Source organism: Falco peregrinus, chromosome 12 (genome assembly GCF_023634155.1).
Source record: "Falco peregrinus isolate bFalPer1 chromosome 12, bFalPer1.pri, whole genome shotgun sequence".
NCBI classification, from domain to species: domain Eukaryota; kingdom Metazoa; phylum Chordata; class Aves; order Falconiformes; family Falconidae; genus Falco; species Falco peregrinus.
This window is the reverse complement of record NC_073732.1, coordinates 21,875,687-21,893,432: the sequence shown is the minus strand read 5'-3', so window position 1 is coordinate 21,893,432 and position 17,746 is coordinate 21,875,687. Positions and strand designations below refer to the sequence as shown.

The 17,746-nt window shown below is 38.9% G+C and overlaps 1 protein-coding gene and 1 long non-coding RNA gene across 11 annotated transcripts in view; one reads left to right on the top strand and one right to left on the bottom strand.

Moving 5' to 3' along the window:
- Positions 1–4,161: 4,161 nt before the first annotated feature.
- Positions 4,162–17,746, bottom strand: part of TBL1XR1 (TBL1X/Y related 1) — a 118,018-nt gene continuing 104,433 nt past the window's right edge. For 9 of the 10 annotated variants that reach the window (XM_055816995.1, XM_055816996.1, XM_055816991.1 and 6 more), the window contains 7 exons: positions 17,201–17,261; positions 15,850–15,971; positions 15,277–15,351; positions 12,691–12,818; positions 12,348–12,513; positions 11,363–11,464; positions 4,162–9,534 (listed from right to left, as the gene is read on the bottom strand). In XM_055816995.1, coding sequence (XP_055672970.1) covers positions 9,508–9,534; positions 11,363–11,464; positions 12,348–12,513; positions 12,691–12,818; positions 15,277–15,351; positions 15,850–15,971; positions 17,201–17,261 — 681 coding nt within the window. In that variant the 3' untranslated portion in view covers positions 4,162–9,507. Of the gene's footprint in view, positions 9,535–11,362; positions 11,465–12,341; positions 12,514–12,690; positions 12,819–15,276; positions 15,352–15,849; positions 15,972–17,200; positions 17,262–17,746 lie in introns of those variants that run through there. The other variant, XM_055816998.1, reaches the window with a different exon arrangement.
- LOC114010925 (uncharacterized) lies at positions 15,327–17,304 on the top strand. The gene is made up of 3 exons (XR_003552631.2): positions 15,327–15,435; positions 15,605–15,778; positions 17,167–17,304. It is a non-coding gene; the product is annotated as an uncharacterized LOC114010925 (long non-coding RNA).

The window sequence follows — 17,746 nt, the reverse complement described above, 5'->3', positions numbered from 1 at the left end:
ATATTTCTTATAAACAAGTTTCTTATTTCAGTATTCATTAGATGGTTTGTCAAGAAGAGCAGCCGGTGTTGATGAATTGATTAAGATGCACTGAGGACGGTTCAGCCTAAAGCAGCAAGGACACAACAACAGATTTCAAATACGCAAAAGGCTGCTGTGAACAATAAAGAAACAGCTTTTTCTCACACACACACGCACACCCCCAATCCCCCTTCAGGGTGGACAAAATAGTAAGTTTTTAATTGCAACAAAGAAGATTGAGATTAGACAGGAGAGCGCTTTAACGTTACGGGTATCACAGCACTGGAATAGATGGCTCGGGAAAGCCGGAGATGGGGCTGGCAGCCGTCCGTCAGAAGCAGGCACGTGCCGCCTGCCGAGTTCGCTTCAAGACCAACTGCAGACATTTCCCCCTGCTTTCCTAATGTGTTGATGACCCTGTTATTTTCCAACGGAACCTCCAAAAGCAAAACCCCCTAGTCACTCCCCCACACATCAAACCAGAATGATACTTTCTATTTGCCTACGCCATCCTACGCTCAATCCCCAATAAACTAGGTGGAGTCTTAGCACTACCCGCCTCCGTACTAATCCTATTCCTAAGCCCACTACTCCACAAATCCAAGCAACGCACAATAACCTTCCGCCCCTTATCCCAATCACTATTCTGACTTCTAGTCACTAACCTACTTATCCTGACCTGAGTAGGAAGCCAACCCGTCGAACACCCATTCATCATCATCGGACAACTAGCCTCCCTTTCCTACTTCACAACCCTCCTAATCCCCCTCCCCCCTACCGGAGCCCTAGAAAACAAAATCCTCAACTACTACACACTCTAATAGTTTATAGTCCTCTTAAATAAAGTGGAATAAAATGGCTGAAAAGCTGGAGACGGAACTCTCTGAACTCCTGTATCTACACATGTAAGATGTGATCGAGCTGAAAATGACACAGAAACCCACGTCACAGGCTGACATTCAAACTAAGAGCACTATGGACACAGATTTCTTATTATTATTTCTTGTCCAATTCAGAGGCATAACTTACCCGTAACAAGAAAAGCATGGCATGGAAGCTCTGAGTTGATTTATCCATCTGGCCAGGCAAACAGTAATAAGCCAGGAAATTAATAAATAAACGGGTCAACAAGTATTTTGCACTTGAACGCTCTAGGTAAGAAATCACATACCCAACCCCCAAACTCGGAGGCATACCTGCTGTCCAGGCACAGCCACATACACCTCTATTCCACCGGCAGTTCAGACGGGTACCGAACGGGACATTCCCCTGCTGTAACACCACACCGTGCAAAGTGATAATTCATGCTCTGTGAAAACTATACGGAATGATATCCATTAAAATCAGGTGCAGGAACTGAACTATTTAATAGAATAAAATAATAGCATATTTAATTCAGCGCACACAGCAAGGTCTACTGATTTGAGCATGAGATGGTAAACAATGCAATTGCAACTAACTACACACACTCCTGCTGCTTTGCCTTGGGAATTGGCTTCTGGCTCCAAATAACTTAGTGCCAGAAAGCAGTTTGTTCCCATTCACCTTATCAGCACCTGACTTTGCCGCACTGTTCAAGCAGACTGAAGACAGATGGGATGTAGCAATAGAAAGTGAAAGAACTGAGAAACTTTCAAATAACAATTTAAAAAGTAAATTAAGCACCAGTAATTGCAATTCTTCTCTATTTTCCCGAGGCGGGAATTTCTTACCTTAAAAATTATTCATGTACGAAACATTAAGGGATATACATCAGAAGCTACTGTAGTTCCCAATTTCAGTATTACAAATTCATGGTTATTGTTTCATAAAACCCGTCTTTTTCCACTTATAAAGTTAAAGCCACAATGCAGTTCAAGCAGAGCAGCCAGCAGACATCGCACTCCTAGTAGCCTTTTTAACTGCACATGCTGTGGCACCGCAGCTCTGTGAGCGAGACAGGGGCTGTGAAGACCCAGCACCGCTTTGGAGAACCAACAGCCACGTTCAGATGACTTACACCCCGCCGGCCCCTGCATTTATTAAAGGTGACCCTACACCTTCAGATGTTCCTGACAAATGACATCTGAAGCAGGGACAAAGGTAGAAATTAAACTAAACTGAGTCTGCAGATTTAATGGTTTTGGTCAAGGCTGAAACAATGCGCAAGAGCAAACAGTGCCTTAGGTTGGTTGTATGTGCACTTCAGTATAGTGGAACGGGAAACATGATCTTTACAGATCTATCAATGTATCTCAGAAAAAAACCCTTTCATCCACCAACATTTCTTTTCAGAAGTGCTGCCCTGGGTCTGCTTGCACTGAAATAATTGGAAATTTCCCCTCAGCATTGCTGTGAGCAGGGGCCTTATGTTCTCTTCTAGAGGGAAGGGAGAACACTCAGTCTGAGCTGTCACCAGTCCAGCGAAGAAGTCTCAAAATGTTCAAGAATATGTAATTCAGAAAGCTCAAAATGCAGCACCCTCAAGGTAAAAATTAGGGTTCTTGACATCTAGAACAAGTCAGAAAATCTCTGTGGAAACAAGAAAGCAATCTGTTGAAAGTACTCAACCTCTATTCAGACTTCTTGACATCTTCTTGAGACCAAAATCTTGACTTGGTATCTGAAGAATGAATCTAAGAGCCGAACATTTTCACATCACATGTATTAAGAAAACCTGTGTCTTTTTCAAGCCTTCAAACAATCCTTTACGGTAGCAATTTTCAGTTACTCAGATAAATAAGAAAGCCTCTGCACTGCAGAGCTAACTCCTGGGTCAGCTTTCCTTAAAGACAAGTTGTACTAATTGGGGCATCATTGTTCTCTATAGAATCATTAATAAATCCCTCCTAAATTATTACTCAGTTACAGCTGCCCTGCGCTGACATCAGGGAACCACGGATGTTACTTAGACTTCCATTAAATCACTTCCCTACAAGGTAGGGAACATGGACTTTATGAATAGCTGAGATCACTACAGAATTACAAACCCCAGATTGTTACAGCATGAGGGTAACTCAGCTTCAGAAGGGAAGATCTGGGCAGTAACGGCATAATGCACCTACCTGGAATACCGTCTCCTCGCCAGAGAGGTGGGCATCACCACCATGCAAGCATAACGTCTACATACTGCAACCCCCCTCCGTGGTTCCTACATCTCAGGGTGACCACACACCATGAGAGAAGCATCTGCACTAACGAAATTTCAAGACACACAAACTTTCTGTGTTGTGACATTAGCACAAACAGTTTGTCTCAAAGCCGTGAAATTGCCTCAGCGTTGCTCAAATAACAGAGAAATCCTGGCGTGCACTCGGGCTCCAGGTGAAGCGAATCGGAGACTGGTTTTACACTTGTAAGAGACGGTCCCTCCTGTTTTCAATCCATTACGCATGCTTTTCAACAGCAAGTTCCAACACATGAAGATAAATTGATTTTGATAACATTACTGAAAGAAGAAAGCTATTACTTTCAAACATATTATACCAAAGAAATAGCGTACACGAAAAAACAGTAATTCACCATAAAGTTCTGGCAACACTGAAAAGAAACCATCCGGGTTCCCTCTCTTGGACTATGACACGACCCCACAATTCTAACAGAATTAAAACACCATTATGTATAGAAGGATGCATGTTATTTCACGTGTAGATCTAAATGGTTTCAAATATCTGAAGTACAGTCACACAAGTAACGCTCCTTCACATTATCAAATCGAATCGCTCTGTAAGAACAGTTGTCACCGATGTGAGATTGCATTACCGTGCAGAGCCTGTTCCCACGCCTCCAAAGTCTTCCAAACAGCTGGGCCGCAGCTGTGTCACTGGGCTCGGCTTCTTTTCCACCAGTGTATGGGTAAGGAGAAGATGCAGCACGTAAAACACACGTGTGAGGAACCAGTTCGGCTAAATCAAACGCACAGCAGTAAACGGTGGCCAAGGACAGCTTCCCTGCTTCTGAGGGTCTACTCTGTGTTCACCAACAGCACGTAGCTGCACAATGCTATTACTGCCCACTGCTTCTTACATATTGTCTGGCATGAAAACGTGCCAAACTAATTATTAAAAACTGTGTTTCGGTCTGTCACTTCCCCAACTTAATCACCTGTAAATCTTCTGTACCAAGCATTTAAAGTTACTGGTATATAACATTCAGCCAAGGTAATATCAAAATATATTTTATTCTGGACCTCTTTCAGATCTGATTCAAATTACAGTTGTCAAAGCAATACAATGCAAAGGGAAACTGCAACAGAAAATGTGCCTAGAAGGGATATAAGGGCCTTGGGGACAAATCATTGTGATGTAGAACCAAAATACATCATAAAGTGTAATTAACATGGTCCAGGACAGTATAGAACATCTATATCAGTCTTCTTTAGACAATAATCATGAAAACTGAACAATAAAAGTCCTTTAAACAAGTACAAAAAACTGTCATGGGCTGGTTTACACTTTTACAACAGTTGTAATTTAACTGGATAACTGAAGAAATGATGCAGACATTTTAATCCAGTGCTATAGGTAGGCTCACAGAATTAGACCCAAAGGATTTGTAACTCCAAATGAAACCATTACAACTACAATGTCAATGTCAGGAGAGAGAGAAAATTACTTCTGTATTCTAGAATTACTGTTCTGCACACTGCAGTCTGTTGAGGACAAGATTGCAAAGTACACTGGACTAGCAACAACATGCAGACTGTTTTCTTGTATTTACCCACAAATGTCAAAAACATTATGAAGTAAAAATGAATGATTATTTAAAAAAGAAAAGAAAACAAAAACATGCCTCAAGTTATTGTCAAGCTTCAAACTTAAAGGCAGAGAAAGCGAATTATGTACTCAAAACTACTGATCTGAAGCACTATTAACACTAAATCTGCAATCCGCACGAAACGGCAGATTTTCCTGGTTCGTCTGCCTTCCATCAGACTGACAGTGAAGACAGTCATACTTTCACAGAATGTGGTATTTCAGAGCTTTCTCTAGAGGGAGAAGTGAAGACTGCTCCACGGCGCTCTCCCTACGGAAAAATGTCAGGGATCTTGATGGAGATTTACTGCTGTCTCCCGAAGCCATATTTGCTTCTAACATGCCACAATGTTGCTTCTGCTTTCTTCAGACTTCTGGAGAGTGTGAAAGTGATCCCACTGGGGAACGGCTCTACAGGACTTTGTGAAGGGAGAAGCTATCACGCTCGTCAATGCAAAAGGAACACTGGGCTAAATCCGGCAGGCCCTGCTCTGGCAACCCCCCCCCCCCCGACGCCAAGGGGACGCTTGGCTCGAGCGAGACGTGGCTCGTTTTACCTACGCGGCACGCTGCACGGCGTTACGCAGACCCAACGCCTCCAACGCTTGCTCTGGCAAGGTTTTCTCATGAAAGACAATGGGGTTTCTGGGTAAGTAAAGATTGGAAAAATTGGGTCCCAAGGCTCCTCTTCGCTAAACAGACAAAAACATACAACCTTTTATTTACAAGCTGAAAAACCCAGTTTGCGATTTTAATGAAATTCCTTCATTCAGCAGAACTAAATGCATCAGCTGCTACGATTGCTCCGTAGGCAAACTGGCACAACCGCCCTATGCCACCTACTACTCTACCTAAACACAAAGAACATTTCAAAGGTACAATGTCCCATTAAATACCCTAGCATGAGGTAAGCAGTGTAAGGAAAAAGGAGTGCTTTTAAAAATGAAAATTAAAATTGGTAGAAATCTTTGGCCTTTCTCTCAAGATGCATTAAAGTGTCATGAAATCAAGAAACATGCTTCAAAATGCCATGTCATTCTGACTCTGGTAACTATTACCTCCCTCCACCCAACCCAGAAAAAGAGGCACTTTTAGTGTTTCATATAAGATTTCCAATCATCTAGTAGACACGCTAAATAACCCTGCACAATTGTAGTCCCAGAATAAACTGAGTTTATCAACATTACAAAGAGTCTAAAAAAGCTTTTATGAGGACCTAGATATTCTCTTAACTACACTAAGAAGTCCACTGGTTGGGAATCTTTACATCAATTTAAAAATGCAGAAAAAGGTAAAGTAAAAATAGAAAGAGAAGAACTCTACAGAAACCTGGACCTAATTACGCAGAAATGAGAAACAGGATTCTGAGATGGATGCATAGAAAGACAGCGAACTCAAAAGCAGATCATTTCTTATTCCATCATTAATTCTGAGCCCAGTTTTTCCCCTTTCTTTTATCCTCTATTTGGATATTTGCCCATTAACGTGTTGAACTGGAAAATATAGGAACTGTAATGTATGCAAAGGCTTATGCACATGTTTGCCTTTACACTTGGAAAACAGGCGCAACAGAATTACTCAGTATGTAAGACTAAGCATGTGCATACGTTTATACAAAATTAGGGCCTTACTGACATTTGGCATACTCAATTTAAAGGAGCAATTTGGATAGTCTACCTCACCATCGAATACGAGGTCTTTGTGCTATAAAAGATAATAATGTCATGGTTCTCTTTTTTTTCTTTTTTTCTTTTTGCTTCACATAATCACAGAACCTAGCACACCTTGCATGCATGCATTTAACAGTGTATAAAACAGGAGGCGAGAAGAGGTGTGAGCAGGAGCAGCACTGTGGCATGCTAGTAAAGGACAACAATAAAATATCTATTGGCCAGATCCTTTGCTCGTGGAATCTGGCATCATTCCACTACAGTGGGGCACTGCTGATTAACACCAGGTTGGGGGTCTCAGCCTGCACGTCCAGAGCACTCAAGTCAACAGATCTGATGTTCCTGCTGGACTCTGCTTCGAGCACCTGAAAACCCTGGACCTGTGATACTGAAGCTCTGTTTCATCTATTTCTGAATATGTGATACTATGCTTAAGCAACTAGAATTACAACCAAAACAGCTGATGATTGAGAAAGAGGAAAATGGCAATACCCTAAAACATGGCTGTATGATTTTGCAGCTATGTCACAGAATTCCACCACAATTGTTTAGATTGGCTGAAAGAATCATCCAATAACTTTTATGAAAATGAATAAACTGTCCATATTAAAATACAAAAGTACTATCAAGAAATCACTTCTGACTTTCAGATTTAAATTCAGTGCAATTGACAAATGCATTGCTAAACGAAAAATGCAGCTTAAACATACTCAAAACATTTGTGTCTATTCCTGGGAGCACAGTTTAAAATTATTGCACAGAATTTTTTTTTTATTTTTTTTTTCATTAAATGACAGAGGTCAGCCACAGTCATGGACCTCCAGCAATAAAAGCAGTATTTCAAGTGCCAGACACTCAATATATTAGGTTTCCTACATATCGTAACTCACAGGGTAATTGCTCTAAACATTTGTAATATGTTCCAAAACCCTAAAAATAGCTGGCACCGAACCACCGTGGATGACTGTCTTTATGGATATGATTTTTTGTTGGTTTTAAATGCTGTGTATGATAGTATTATAATCCAGGGGTATATATAAAGTATGTATTGTTGACTTCTCTTTACCACTGGCAAATTGCTACCCTACCTTAGCCAAACTCAGACTTGCTTCAAGTCGTGTTTATTCCATGGAAACAGCAGAAATCAATGCCTAAAGACCAATGGTTAAAATGTCAAAGCTGCATTATTTCAAATCAATGTATACCTAACTTGGGGTGGGGGGGGAAAAAAGAAAAGAAAAAAAAATGTTAGAGACTAGCAATCATAAGCCACAAAATTGTTTGTGATTTAAATAGTGTTATAAAACTGGTAACTTTGAAAAGCTCTGTAATATAAACCATTCCTTAAGTAAAATGCCTGTGACATAAATTTGACAACCTCTCTTTTTATAAATTTACACTCTGGGAATCTTATGCAAGACATGATGCAACCTTTTTGACTACACATATGCGTAAACACAACCTCATGCTATCATTTACAAATAAAATCACTATCAGTATACTTTTAATCACATGAGCAGAAAAAGGTTTGCCATATACATCTGTCATTGTAAGAAAAATACTTGATATTGTAAACAGAGTAAAAGACACTATTTAGTAGTGATTATTAAAAAAATAGCAGCTTACATCTACCCTATATTTGGAAAAAAATGTAGTCACAAGATACAATAAACTGCAGGACTGGAGCAGCAGGGGAATTAGTGCAAGTATTCATCTTTTAAATAAGCTGAATCACTGCTATTAAAATAAACTTGAAGCAAGTCCTCTGTTTAAGTTTTTTTTAAATCTAAGGTAGTAAACATTTTGCCTCTTAATGGCAGTGTTACCAAATATATGCCAAAGATTTTATTTTAATAAAGAAAAATTACATGAGATACTTTTAATACTGGAGTTTGGTTACAATTATACATCTAAGCTCCTACAAATAATGATGGGCAACTCTCAAAGAAGCTGTGGCATGAACCCTTGTCCAGAAAGATCTTAACCTCTTAAAAACAATCCCCCAGCTATATTTTGCTCCTTTTCACAATAGTGCACCATTTAACCATATTTTAGCTATGGTCTTAAAGCAACAGAAGATGCATTTTTTCCTCTTTTTTTGTCCTTTTCTTTCTTCTCTCTTTTTTTGCATCCCTGTATTTTTCTTTTCTGTATTTTTGTGCCCTTCTATTCTTAAGTTTGGCAGAATTATGTCCCAAATAAGAAACTACTGCATTTCAGCCATGTCACCAGAAAATAAAACATAGCATTATACCCATTACTGTCATACTTCGTAGATGAGCAGGACATGAAATATCACGCCTCAAAGAAGGGTTGTGGTTTTTTTTTCTTCTCTCTCCATAATCCCTTTTCCACCCTCCCTCTGTTCACAAAATTGTGCTCTGGGAGCCACAAAATGTACCAAACATTATCAGGTTCAATCTACCTCTTCATAGAATGCATTAAAATATGTTTCAAAGAAACATTTTTTCCAAGGTGAAAAAAATATAAACAAGAAACTAATTCACTCCCTTACTTCATGCATCCGTAAACTTAACCAAAACAAAACAGAAAACCCAATGTTTAAAAGCAAAGAAAAAACTACTGCTGCAGATTTCTGTAAGTCCATTTTCTCTGTACACACAAACTGCTCAACTACTGAGAAGGAAAACAAAAATACCCCACAATCCATTGTCAGAACGGATTTAAAGGGGGGAAGGGGTAATGAAGGCTGCCATTAGTATCTTCTGAATTTGGTATGTATATGGGTCTGCTCTTGTATATGGTATATTTCTCTCTCTCTCGCTCTCTCTTCTGTTTTTCATATCCAAAACCTTTAAATGTTATTTTGGGGCACAGCAGATTCCAGCACTTGGTGAACAGGATTCACAAGCTGTGACAAAACTCTGTCATCCTCTTCAGGGTGTAATTTTTTTTTCTCTTTTTTTTTTTTTTTATATACAGTATATGTATATATTTCTTTTACGTTTGGCTGTAGTGGACTGGCCATGGTTCAATTGGGACTATAGCAGTACATGGGTCAGGGACAGTCATTTTGGCTATGTACACATTCATAGTCGGTCCATGGCTTCCAACTAGTAGCGCTATTTCCGTAGGTCTAATACACAAACCTGCAAGAAAAAGAAATACATATATAGAAATTGCACAGTGCACAGTATTACATATTTACATGATTGTGTGAAGTATCTCAGCAAAACCTATGAAACATTGTGTAAACCTAATCTTATATCTATTAACAATAGATTGGGGTGGGGGGAAAAAGTCACCAGGTGAGCACTTTGTTTATAAGCACCCAGCCAGACCCAGGTGCTAAGGGCACTGCGACCTAATGAATTACTATCAGAGCATTAACAACGTCTTATGTAAGCTGTGTGTCTGTTATTTAATAATATGAGGCCAAGAACTAACTTGAATCTAGGTTACAAAAATATAGTAAAATGAAATTTAAAATCTGCGGGCAAATATTAGAATTGATCATAGTAATTCTAAAAAAAGTTAACAGTCTAAAAATTACAAGCTCCAGTTTTAGTCTTCTCAAAATCTTCACTACGTAGTGCTTCTAGCTCTGTCAGATATAGAAATATCTACTAGTAAAATATAATCATACAGAAGCTATGCTTTTAGCCATCAAACAATTCAAAATTGACTGTATTTGCTTAGCTAATACCAGCTGTAAACATTTAAAACAGAGGGGATAAGAAGGGCTTTTGTTAGCAAACAATATAAAACAAAATCAATCCAGCATTTCTAAAAGAGCAGAAACTAAATGAAAACAAATCTGTTGCAAGTACAATCAGCCTTATGAGGCAAATTAACTGGAAGACTGGAAAGGTTACACAGCAGGTACATAAAAGGGTCATCTAGGGGAAGATGATAATTACTTTCTATTCAGGACATGCCTTGAGCTGTTGTTCCTTTTATAATATTCTCTATACTTGTACAGCTAAAATGATATGAAAGACCAATCAAAATTAATTGGGTAGAATTCAGTCTATTTAAAATTCAGAACTTCTTGTTTTCTATTCTGAACTTGAACACAGCAGCCTTGCTTACCAGCATGGAGCATGCAGGACGGGGGAACAGGCAGACATTTTGGCATCTGTGTTAAGCTATTACCTGAGACTCTGGACGACACAAAGCTGCCAGGATTGCTTTTTGCTGACATTTGTTACGGCACTTCAAAATACAATTTTTATCACTCTTTATACTAAATTCACTTTTCCTTAGGCTCTCTTCTCCTTTCTTTTAAAACTATGGAAAAAGAGGGGCAAGCAAAAAACCCCCAAGTATAGTACTTGTTATGAAGAACTGCATGTTGATATTTTACTGCAGTACTTTGCAGGACAGTGTCAGGAGAGCTAGGAGGTGATGCTACAATACACCACCATGAAATGATAGGGGGTGCATTCACGATTAGTTAAACATATGATTTTATTCTCTGCTTCTTCTAAGCAAAGCAAGCAGACTGGTATTTATATATAGCTCCTGTCATTTTAAGGAACTTTTCAATTGCAAGCATTCAGATAATTGTACTTTGTTTTGCTGTACTGTACTTTCTGCTGAATGCAGTGCAGAAGGTATTTCACTATTATCACACTTTATAATAATATCACCTACCACCTCTACTAAACATTTTCACTCAAAAAGGGCAAAGAGGCGAAAATGATCTTGTTTCCAGACTACAATGAATTTCCACAGTAAGTCCCAGTAGGGACAGAAAATCTAAATTAGAGGCAACTTCACCTCCTGAGATTTTTGGAGGGTTTAGAACAGTAATGCATTAAGCTAGAACAAAGACTACAGGTGACAAAAATCTACAGGTGAGCTGGCTGTAATTCAAACTTCAGGTACAGAAGGAAATTTTGTCTCCACTGTTAGTCAAAAAAGTTCCAGAAGATGCTTCTTGTTAGAAAGTCAACCAAGTCAAGCAGCACTTACTGAACCATCTGAAGCACTTGCTCCAACTTTGTCTCCTGCTGCATTCCAGCAAACCTCAAAAATCCCTCCTGTTCCCCGATAACTGTGAACTAGGGCACCTGTCTAAAGAGGGACAAAACATGTAATTAAAATAACAAAATGCAAGCAAACAAGTAAAATTTGTGCTTCATGTGAAACTTCCCCACTGCCTTTAAAAGCTGAAATTCTCAGAGGAAATGGTCCAGATCGAGACTGTGAACAACCTCAGCGCTGTGTCAAAGGACATGACAAACACAGTCATCACATCTTGATCTCGTGTTTGACAGGCAAAACTGGTGGTCACTACTACTTCCAATTACTAAAATGAGCCTTTCAAAAATTAATATCCAATTCCCAGTAGCCAGAGTTCACATCTTGCCCAACAACAAGATCCTTTCATTTGCAATCCACCCATTATTTGCCAGAAATACAAGTAATAGTTCACCTCTTAGAAAGTTATATAGAAATATCGTCATCATTGTCTTCTCTCACTTTACATTCTCATTTTTCAGTGAAATTCAATGAAACAGACAGCAGATTTGTATGTCTGCATCCAGCCATCATTTTTCAAAGCAAACTGTTTTACCAGGAGTAAGTTCAGAGTTAACAAAAGCATTTTGAATGCAACATGGTATGGGAGACACTTTGTTGAATGTGTTTCATTGTTGTTGGTTTTTTTCAGTTGTTTTTTTTTGGTTGGTTGGGGTTTGGTGATATTTTTTTGGGGGGTGGGGGCTAACTAAAGAGAATGCAAAGACAATTATTACTTCACCATAGCCAAGCACTCAAAAAGAGAAATTAAAGGGACATCCATTAACAAGTAACCTTAGAACAAAGAGAAAGTGAATCAGCGTATTAGGAATGGCAAAGCTCCTTGTGGCTGAAACATGATGGAACAGCAAAGGTTGGAAGGGTGCTGATGAAAAAGACCAAAACACAAATATCTAAACAGACAGAAGAGCTATACCTGGGTATTCCAAATGTGTACACATTTATCAAAGGAGCCACTGGCCAGGTACCGGCCATCAGGACTGAAAGCTACACTGTACACAGGTTCTTGATGCTTTGTCAGAGTATGAATACAAATTCCTCTGTCTACATCCCATAACCTAACAGTAGAATCAAAGGATGCACTGTCAAAGAAAAAACACAGATTAATTACATCTCAATTTGATGTATTTCTGTTACTAATATAAACACAATATGATAAAGTACCCTACATACTTCAAAACATTCTGGGAACCTTCATATATAAAGAGTGAAGTAAAAATAATGCTTAACAGGCATTTCAAGATAGGATTAAATAGTACCTTGCTAACATAAGATTGGCATTCGGATTATTTGTTCCTGGTCCTGTAGGACTCCATTTGATAGTATAAATTTCTTTGTTGTGTGCTTGCAAATCATGGACACAACTGTCTTGTTTCATACTCCAGATCTATGATAAAAAACGAAGAAAACAAAGACATTTAGCACAATATTGTACTAAAATACACTTTATTTATTTATTCTTTGTCATTTGCAGCCTGGTTGCCAGCTTTTAGTCCACTCAGAACATTTGCTATGGCTGCTGGGTTTCTAGACTAATTATAGAAATATTATTCCAGTACCTTCCATTCTCTGAATTCTAAGTACCTAACAGGATTAATGAGTAATAAAGGTACTACCTATAGAAACCAATCTGCATGTGTTAACTACAAGCCCCTTGAAAAGTGCAGGGATGAGAACAGATGCTAAAATGAGAAGAGCAATATGTATATGTTCATGTCTGAGTTGACAAAATATCACAGTCCTATTTTTAAATGAACTTCTTGCTACACAGACTGAGCGAAATAAAGCGATAGTAGAGAAATCTTCTGTTTTCATACAAAGCCATAGATGTGTGCTACAAAAAACATTATGGCATTTTCCTGGCTTATTAGGATTTGCATTGCCATGGTTTTGTTCAGTATGTCACGCTGTTCCTTAGGACTCCAAGTCCTGCATGATAACCTGCAACAAACAGATTAACTTTCTTCTATTAAAGAGTTTACATTGCTACTACAGAAAGGATTTTGGAAGGCTTTTATACCTTCTCCTAAATGCAAAGTTGATATGGTAGCTGATCATCTGAATGCGCTTTTTTTGAGGTTATCTGTTTCAGTAGTGCTTTTAGCTCACCTTTTGTTAGAAAAACCTAACAAGAGCATGTTTGTTTAAGCCCAACTGTATTTAAGATGCAATTGAGGTGTACATTTAAATGAATGACGCTTTTCAGAACTGTTGCCTCACTGAAGGGAAAATCAATTTTCAATGTGCAAACAGAATTTAAATTGTATTTCCACTTTAAATTGATCAGATCAAAATATAGCTTCTCTTCCCAAAACTAGTATAGATGAAAGGAGTCCATATTAGCTGCTCTAGAAAACACCAGGTTGGCATCATAAGAGAACAATAAATACATTAATAAATAAATGAATCACTAGGCATCCTCTATATGCATCAAAACCTGACATTCATTCCTACTGCCATTGAAAAGTAAGTGAACCACAAGCGATTAGTGACACAGACTTAGCTACAAGCAAATGGTCTTCCAGTTAATCCAAAACAAAATGAAAAAATACTTCCCAGGCTGGGCTGAATTCAAAACAGCAACCAAGAAGTTGAATGCCTGAGCCCACAAACCATGACATGTTCCGAGTTACTCACTGAGAGACAGCAGCAACAGCTTGAGCTCTAGATTTGAATTCATTTTACCTGCGTTTCAGCTAAGTATTAAATACCTAGCTTAAGCTGGCTATTGTGACTCCACCCATTGCCAATGCAGAAGAGCTGATGCTCTCAGGGGTTTACTCATCACACTCAGATGCTTAACTTAGGAAAGGATGAATTGCTCCTCAGTGGTGCTAGACATTCCGTTGACTAAAGATGTCTAGACATCTACCTTTAGAGCAAAGGCTTAAATGCTTAAATATTTATATTTAGATAAGGTGATTTCCACTGCGAGAGCCTGACTGTGTGCCAGCAGGGGAGGGAGTATCTGGCTGGTCATTCAGCCATTCCCTGTCTCTGATTAAACAATGGTGAGCTAGATGGAAACAACTGTCCCAAGGGCTACTAGTAGGACAGCACTGTCAACATAAAAGCCCCATATCCTGAAACTCTACCAAACATAGTGCTGTAACACCCACAAAATATAAAGCAGTGTGGGAGTAATGGAAAAGCATCAGTACCATGGAAACAGCACAGGCCTATCAGGCAAGAACAACCTCATTTCTTCTACTGCATCTAACCTGATGGTACTTTTGTATGGATCTCTAGTGTGCCCTGAAGTCATACGTGTAAATTACAGTACCCTCTGCATTCACAGTTTTGCCCCAGTTCTGCAAGAAAGCACGTTGCTATGAATTATGTGGAGGAAAATATTGTAGGTGCAATTGAAAACTGTAGAACAACTCCTGATGAACTGTAAAAACCAGGGAGTACACACACTCTCTTAAGAAACAATATGCCAAAGGTTTGAACTAGAAAGAAGGGGGATACAGAAGAACACCAGCAAAGTAGCTAGTCACCCATTCTTGTATGTGTTACACAACATGCATTCCAACTCTTCCTTTTAACCAAAAGCAAACATCAAGTGTGACAGCTTAATGATTAATGACCTGATTCTGTAAACAGCTAAAAGCACCTAATAAATCATGCTCCAAGTCTCAGGGTGGCAGCCTGTAACAAGTTCCCTGGAACAAAGCTTGGCTCTGATTAACAAGGATTTGCTAGGATTGCCTAATCTTGTTATATTAAAAAAGAACTAATATTAGCCGACACGGCAAGTACAGCCATACTGCTGGATTGCCCGAGCTAACAGTGTGCACTCCACAGTCCTCAGAGACAAGAGCCAGTACCAGAACTCCCATTACCTTTAGAGTCATATCATCAGAGCAGGATGCCAGAAGATTACCAGTTGGATCCCATTTGATTGCGTTTACTTCATTCTAAAATTGAACAGTGAGAATAAGTTGGAGTCTTCACTTCCACTACAAATGACAGCTTACGAAAGATAAAGGTGGACAGCAGCGGTGAGTATTTGTGTAATTGTCAGTATTTTAACATTAAATTTTCATTCCTAGCTTTGCCTTTAGTAACAACTCTTTGCTACCTCTTCATCACGTTTCCCCATGCATGCTCTTACACAACACAGGCTGTGCACAGCAAAGTCTTAAAGTTACCCTGTTTCTTCTTCTAAAGCTCAGTTTTGCTATGCGATCCTGGCACTGGTAAAAAAAGCTGCACATGGGAGTGAGAACTGTTCTGATGATGACAAGAGACTGCAGTACCATATGACCTTAACTACAACTACCTGCAGATGTCTGTCTATTGCCTGTTGCCAGAGTCTAACCATTACACGAGTGCTGTATACTGGTAAGCGTACTGGGCCCCCAGTCTCTCGTTACTAAAAATATCAGAGCAAACCCCACTTTTCCAGTACTTACTGTGTGACCCTGGAAGGTTTTGATGGGCCTATCTTGTCCTAGTTTACAGACATGAATACACATGTCTGTACTGCAAGAGGCAAATGTGTTGTTACTTTGCCAGTCAACATCTAATGCTGGTGCTAAAAGAAAAAGAAAGATATTTAAAACTATGATATGTATTCTGCAGGAGTTTGAATATTTAGCATGCACCACCTGAGAACAAGTGCCATTAGAACAACAAGAAGCAACCATTAATTTTATAGCAGTTCTGAAGACAACCAAACACTATGAACAATGAGAAATGCAGCCAGAACCAGTCTTACACAAAAGAAATGAAATTTAATAGAAGACATAAAAATATGGAACATATCTGAAATGAAACAGTTAGACAGAAGAGAGTACAGCAGGACAACAAGCTGTAGTTAAGTCATCTGTAAATAAATCTCAAGAGTCTGCACAAGGAACAGGTTCCCACAACTTAACACATCGTCATGCATGAGCTCATCTCCACTAACAGTCCATGCTTGTGCTGATAGATGGCAGTCAGTGAAAGGTAATGATTTATTTCCTTTCTTAATTCCAGCATTATAAGGTGTGTTAACTTGAAGCTTAATCATGGGCGACATATTCCATTTGATCAAGCCAAGATATTTATTGCAGATAGCACACAGAATTGCTTGGAGTAAATCAAGAACTGATGTTTCTGATTGTTGTCATGCCACTGAAAACGTAGTGCGAACAGAATAAAAAGTGGAAACGAGACACATTTCTTAAAGGCCCTTCAATGACATGTTCGTCATCCTCTCTATTCTATTTTCCAGCTGATTCTGGCAGGCTTGCACAGCATGCAGCCCACAAAGAAATTTGTCTGACCTCCTGAGAGGCTGCACTCTCATCCCAGCTGGCCAGTGAACAGCCTTTCAGCTGGTTTGTGGCCAAACAAATTGGGGACAGCCCAGCAGGCAGCGCAGAACAATGGGATGCGGAGCTGGCATTACTGTAGCAGGAAGATGACAAATGCAGTCCTTAGCTGATAAACACAAATCCTTCGTGGCCCACCCAGTTGATGGGTCTGCCACTGTACTACAGAAAGTCGGTAATATTTGGATTATCTCTTATGACTTTCACAGAACAGCAATAAAATTGTGAGCTATAAAGTTACAGAATCAGAACAATTCTATCTATGTTTACATTCTCAAAATTCTTAAAGACTACAAATATGGGAGTCAGTATCCAAAGACTGACTGTAAGATTTTAAAATGCTGTAAATAATCACCATAAACTTCAGATTTTTTTTATTTATTTTAATAAATAACATTTTTTTCATCTTTTCAGATGACAATCCTGAATGATCAAAACCAAGACTTACCTGAATGAAAAGGAAACTGCTGCTTGGCTTCACCAGTGTGGGCATCCCAAATAATTGTGGTCTGTATTAAACAGATACGTAAACAATAAACAAACTTACACAAATTGTTGACTTCCCCACAACTACCATCATTCACATGTATCAGACTACCCAGACTACTCCCCATTGCCCAAACCTGCTCCCAATTATATATTCCTAATGTTTTATCCAGTACTAAAGGAAATGGTAGTAGATGTACAGACAAAAGTATAAAACCTTAATATGCTGCAATATTAGAAAGGTTTTTGGGGTCCGGAGGGAAGCAGGGGGGTTATGGGCTTTTTTTTTAAATAAACAAAATTAAATAGGTTTATCTCCTTAGTCCTATTTATATTCTTGTAATCCACTTCACACACCTATGTTAATTTCAAGTACTTGTATATTCAAATTTTAATTTCAAATACTCATTTGTCCCTAAGGAGATCTTTATATAACCAATTAGTCTCACTTAAGAATCTGAAAGATTTGATTTAAGGGTGTAATTTTGTTCTGAGTTGTTCTCTGCCA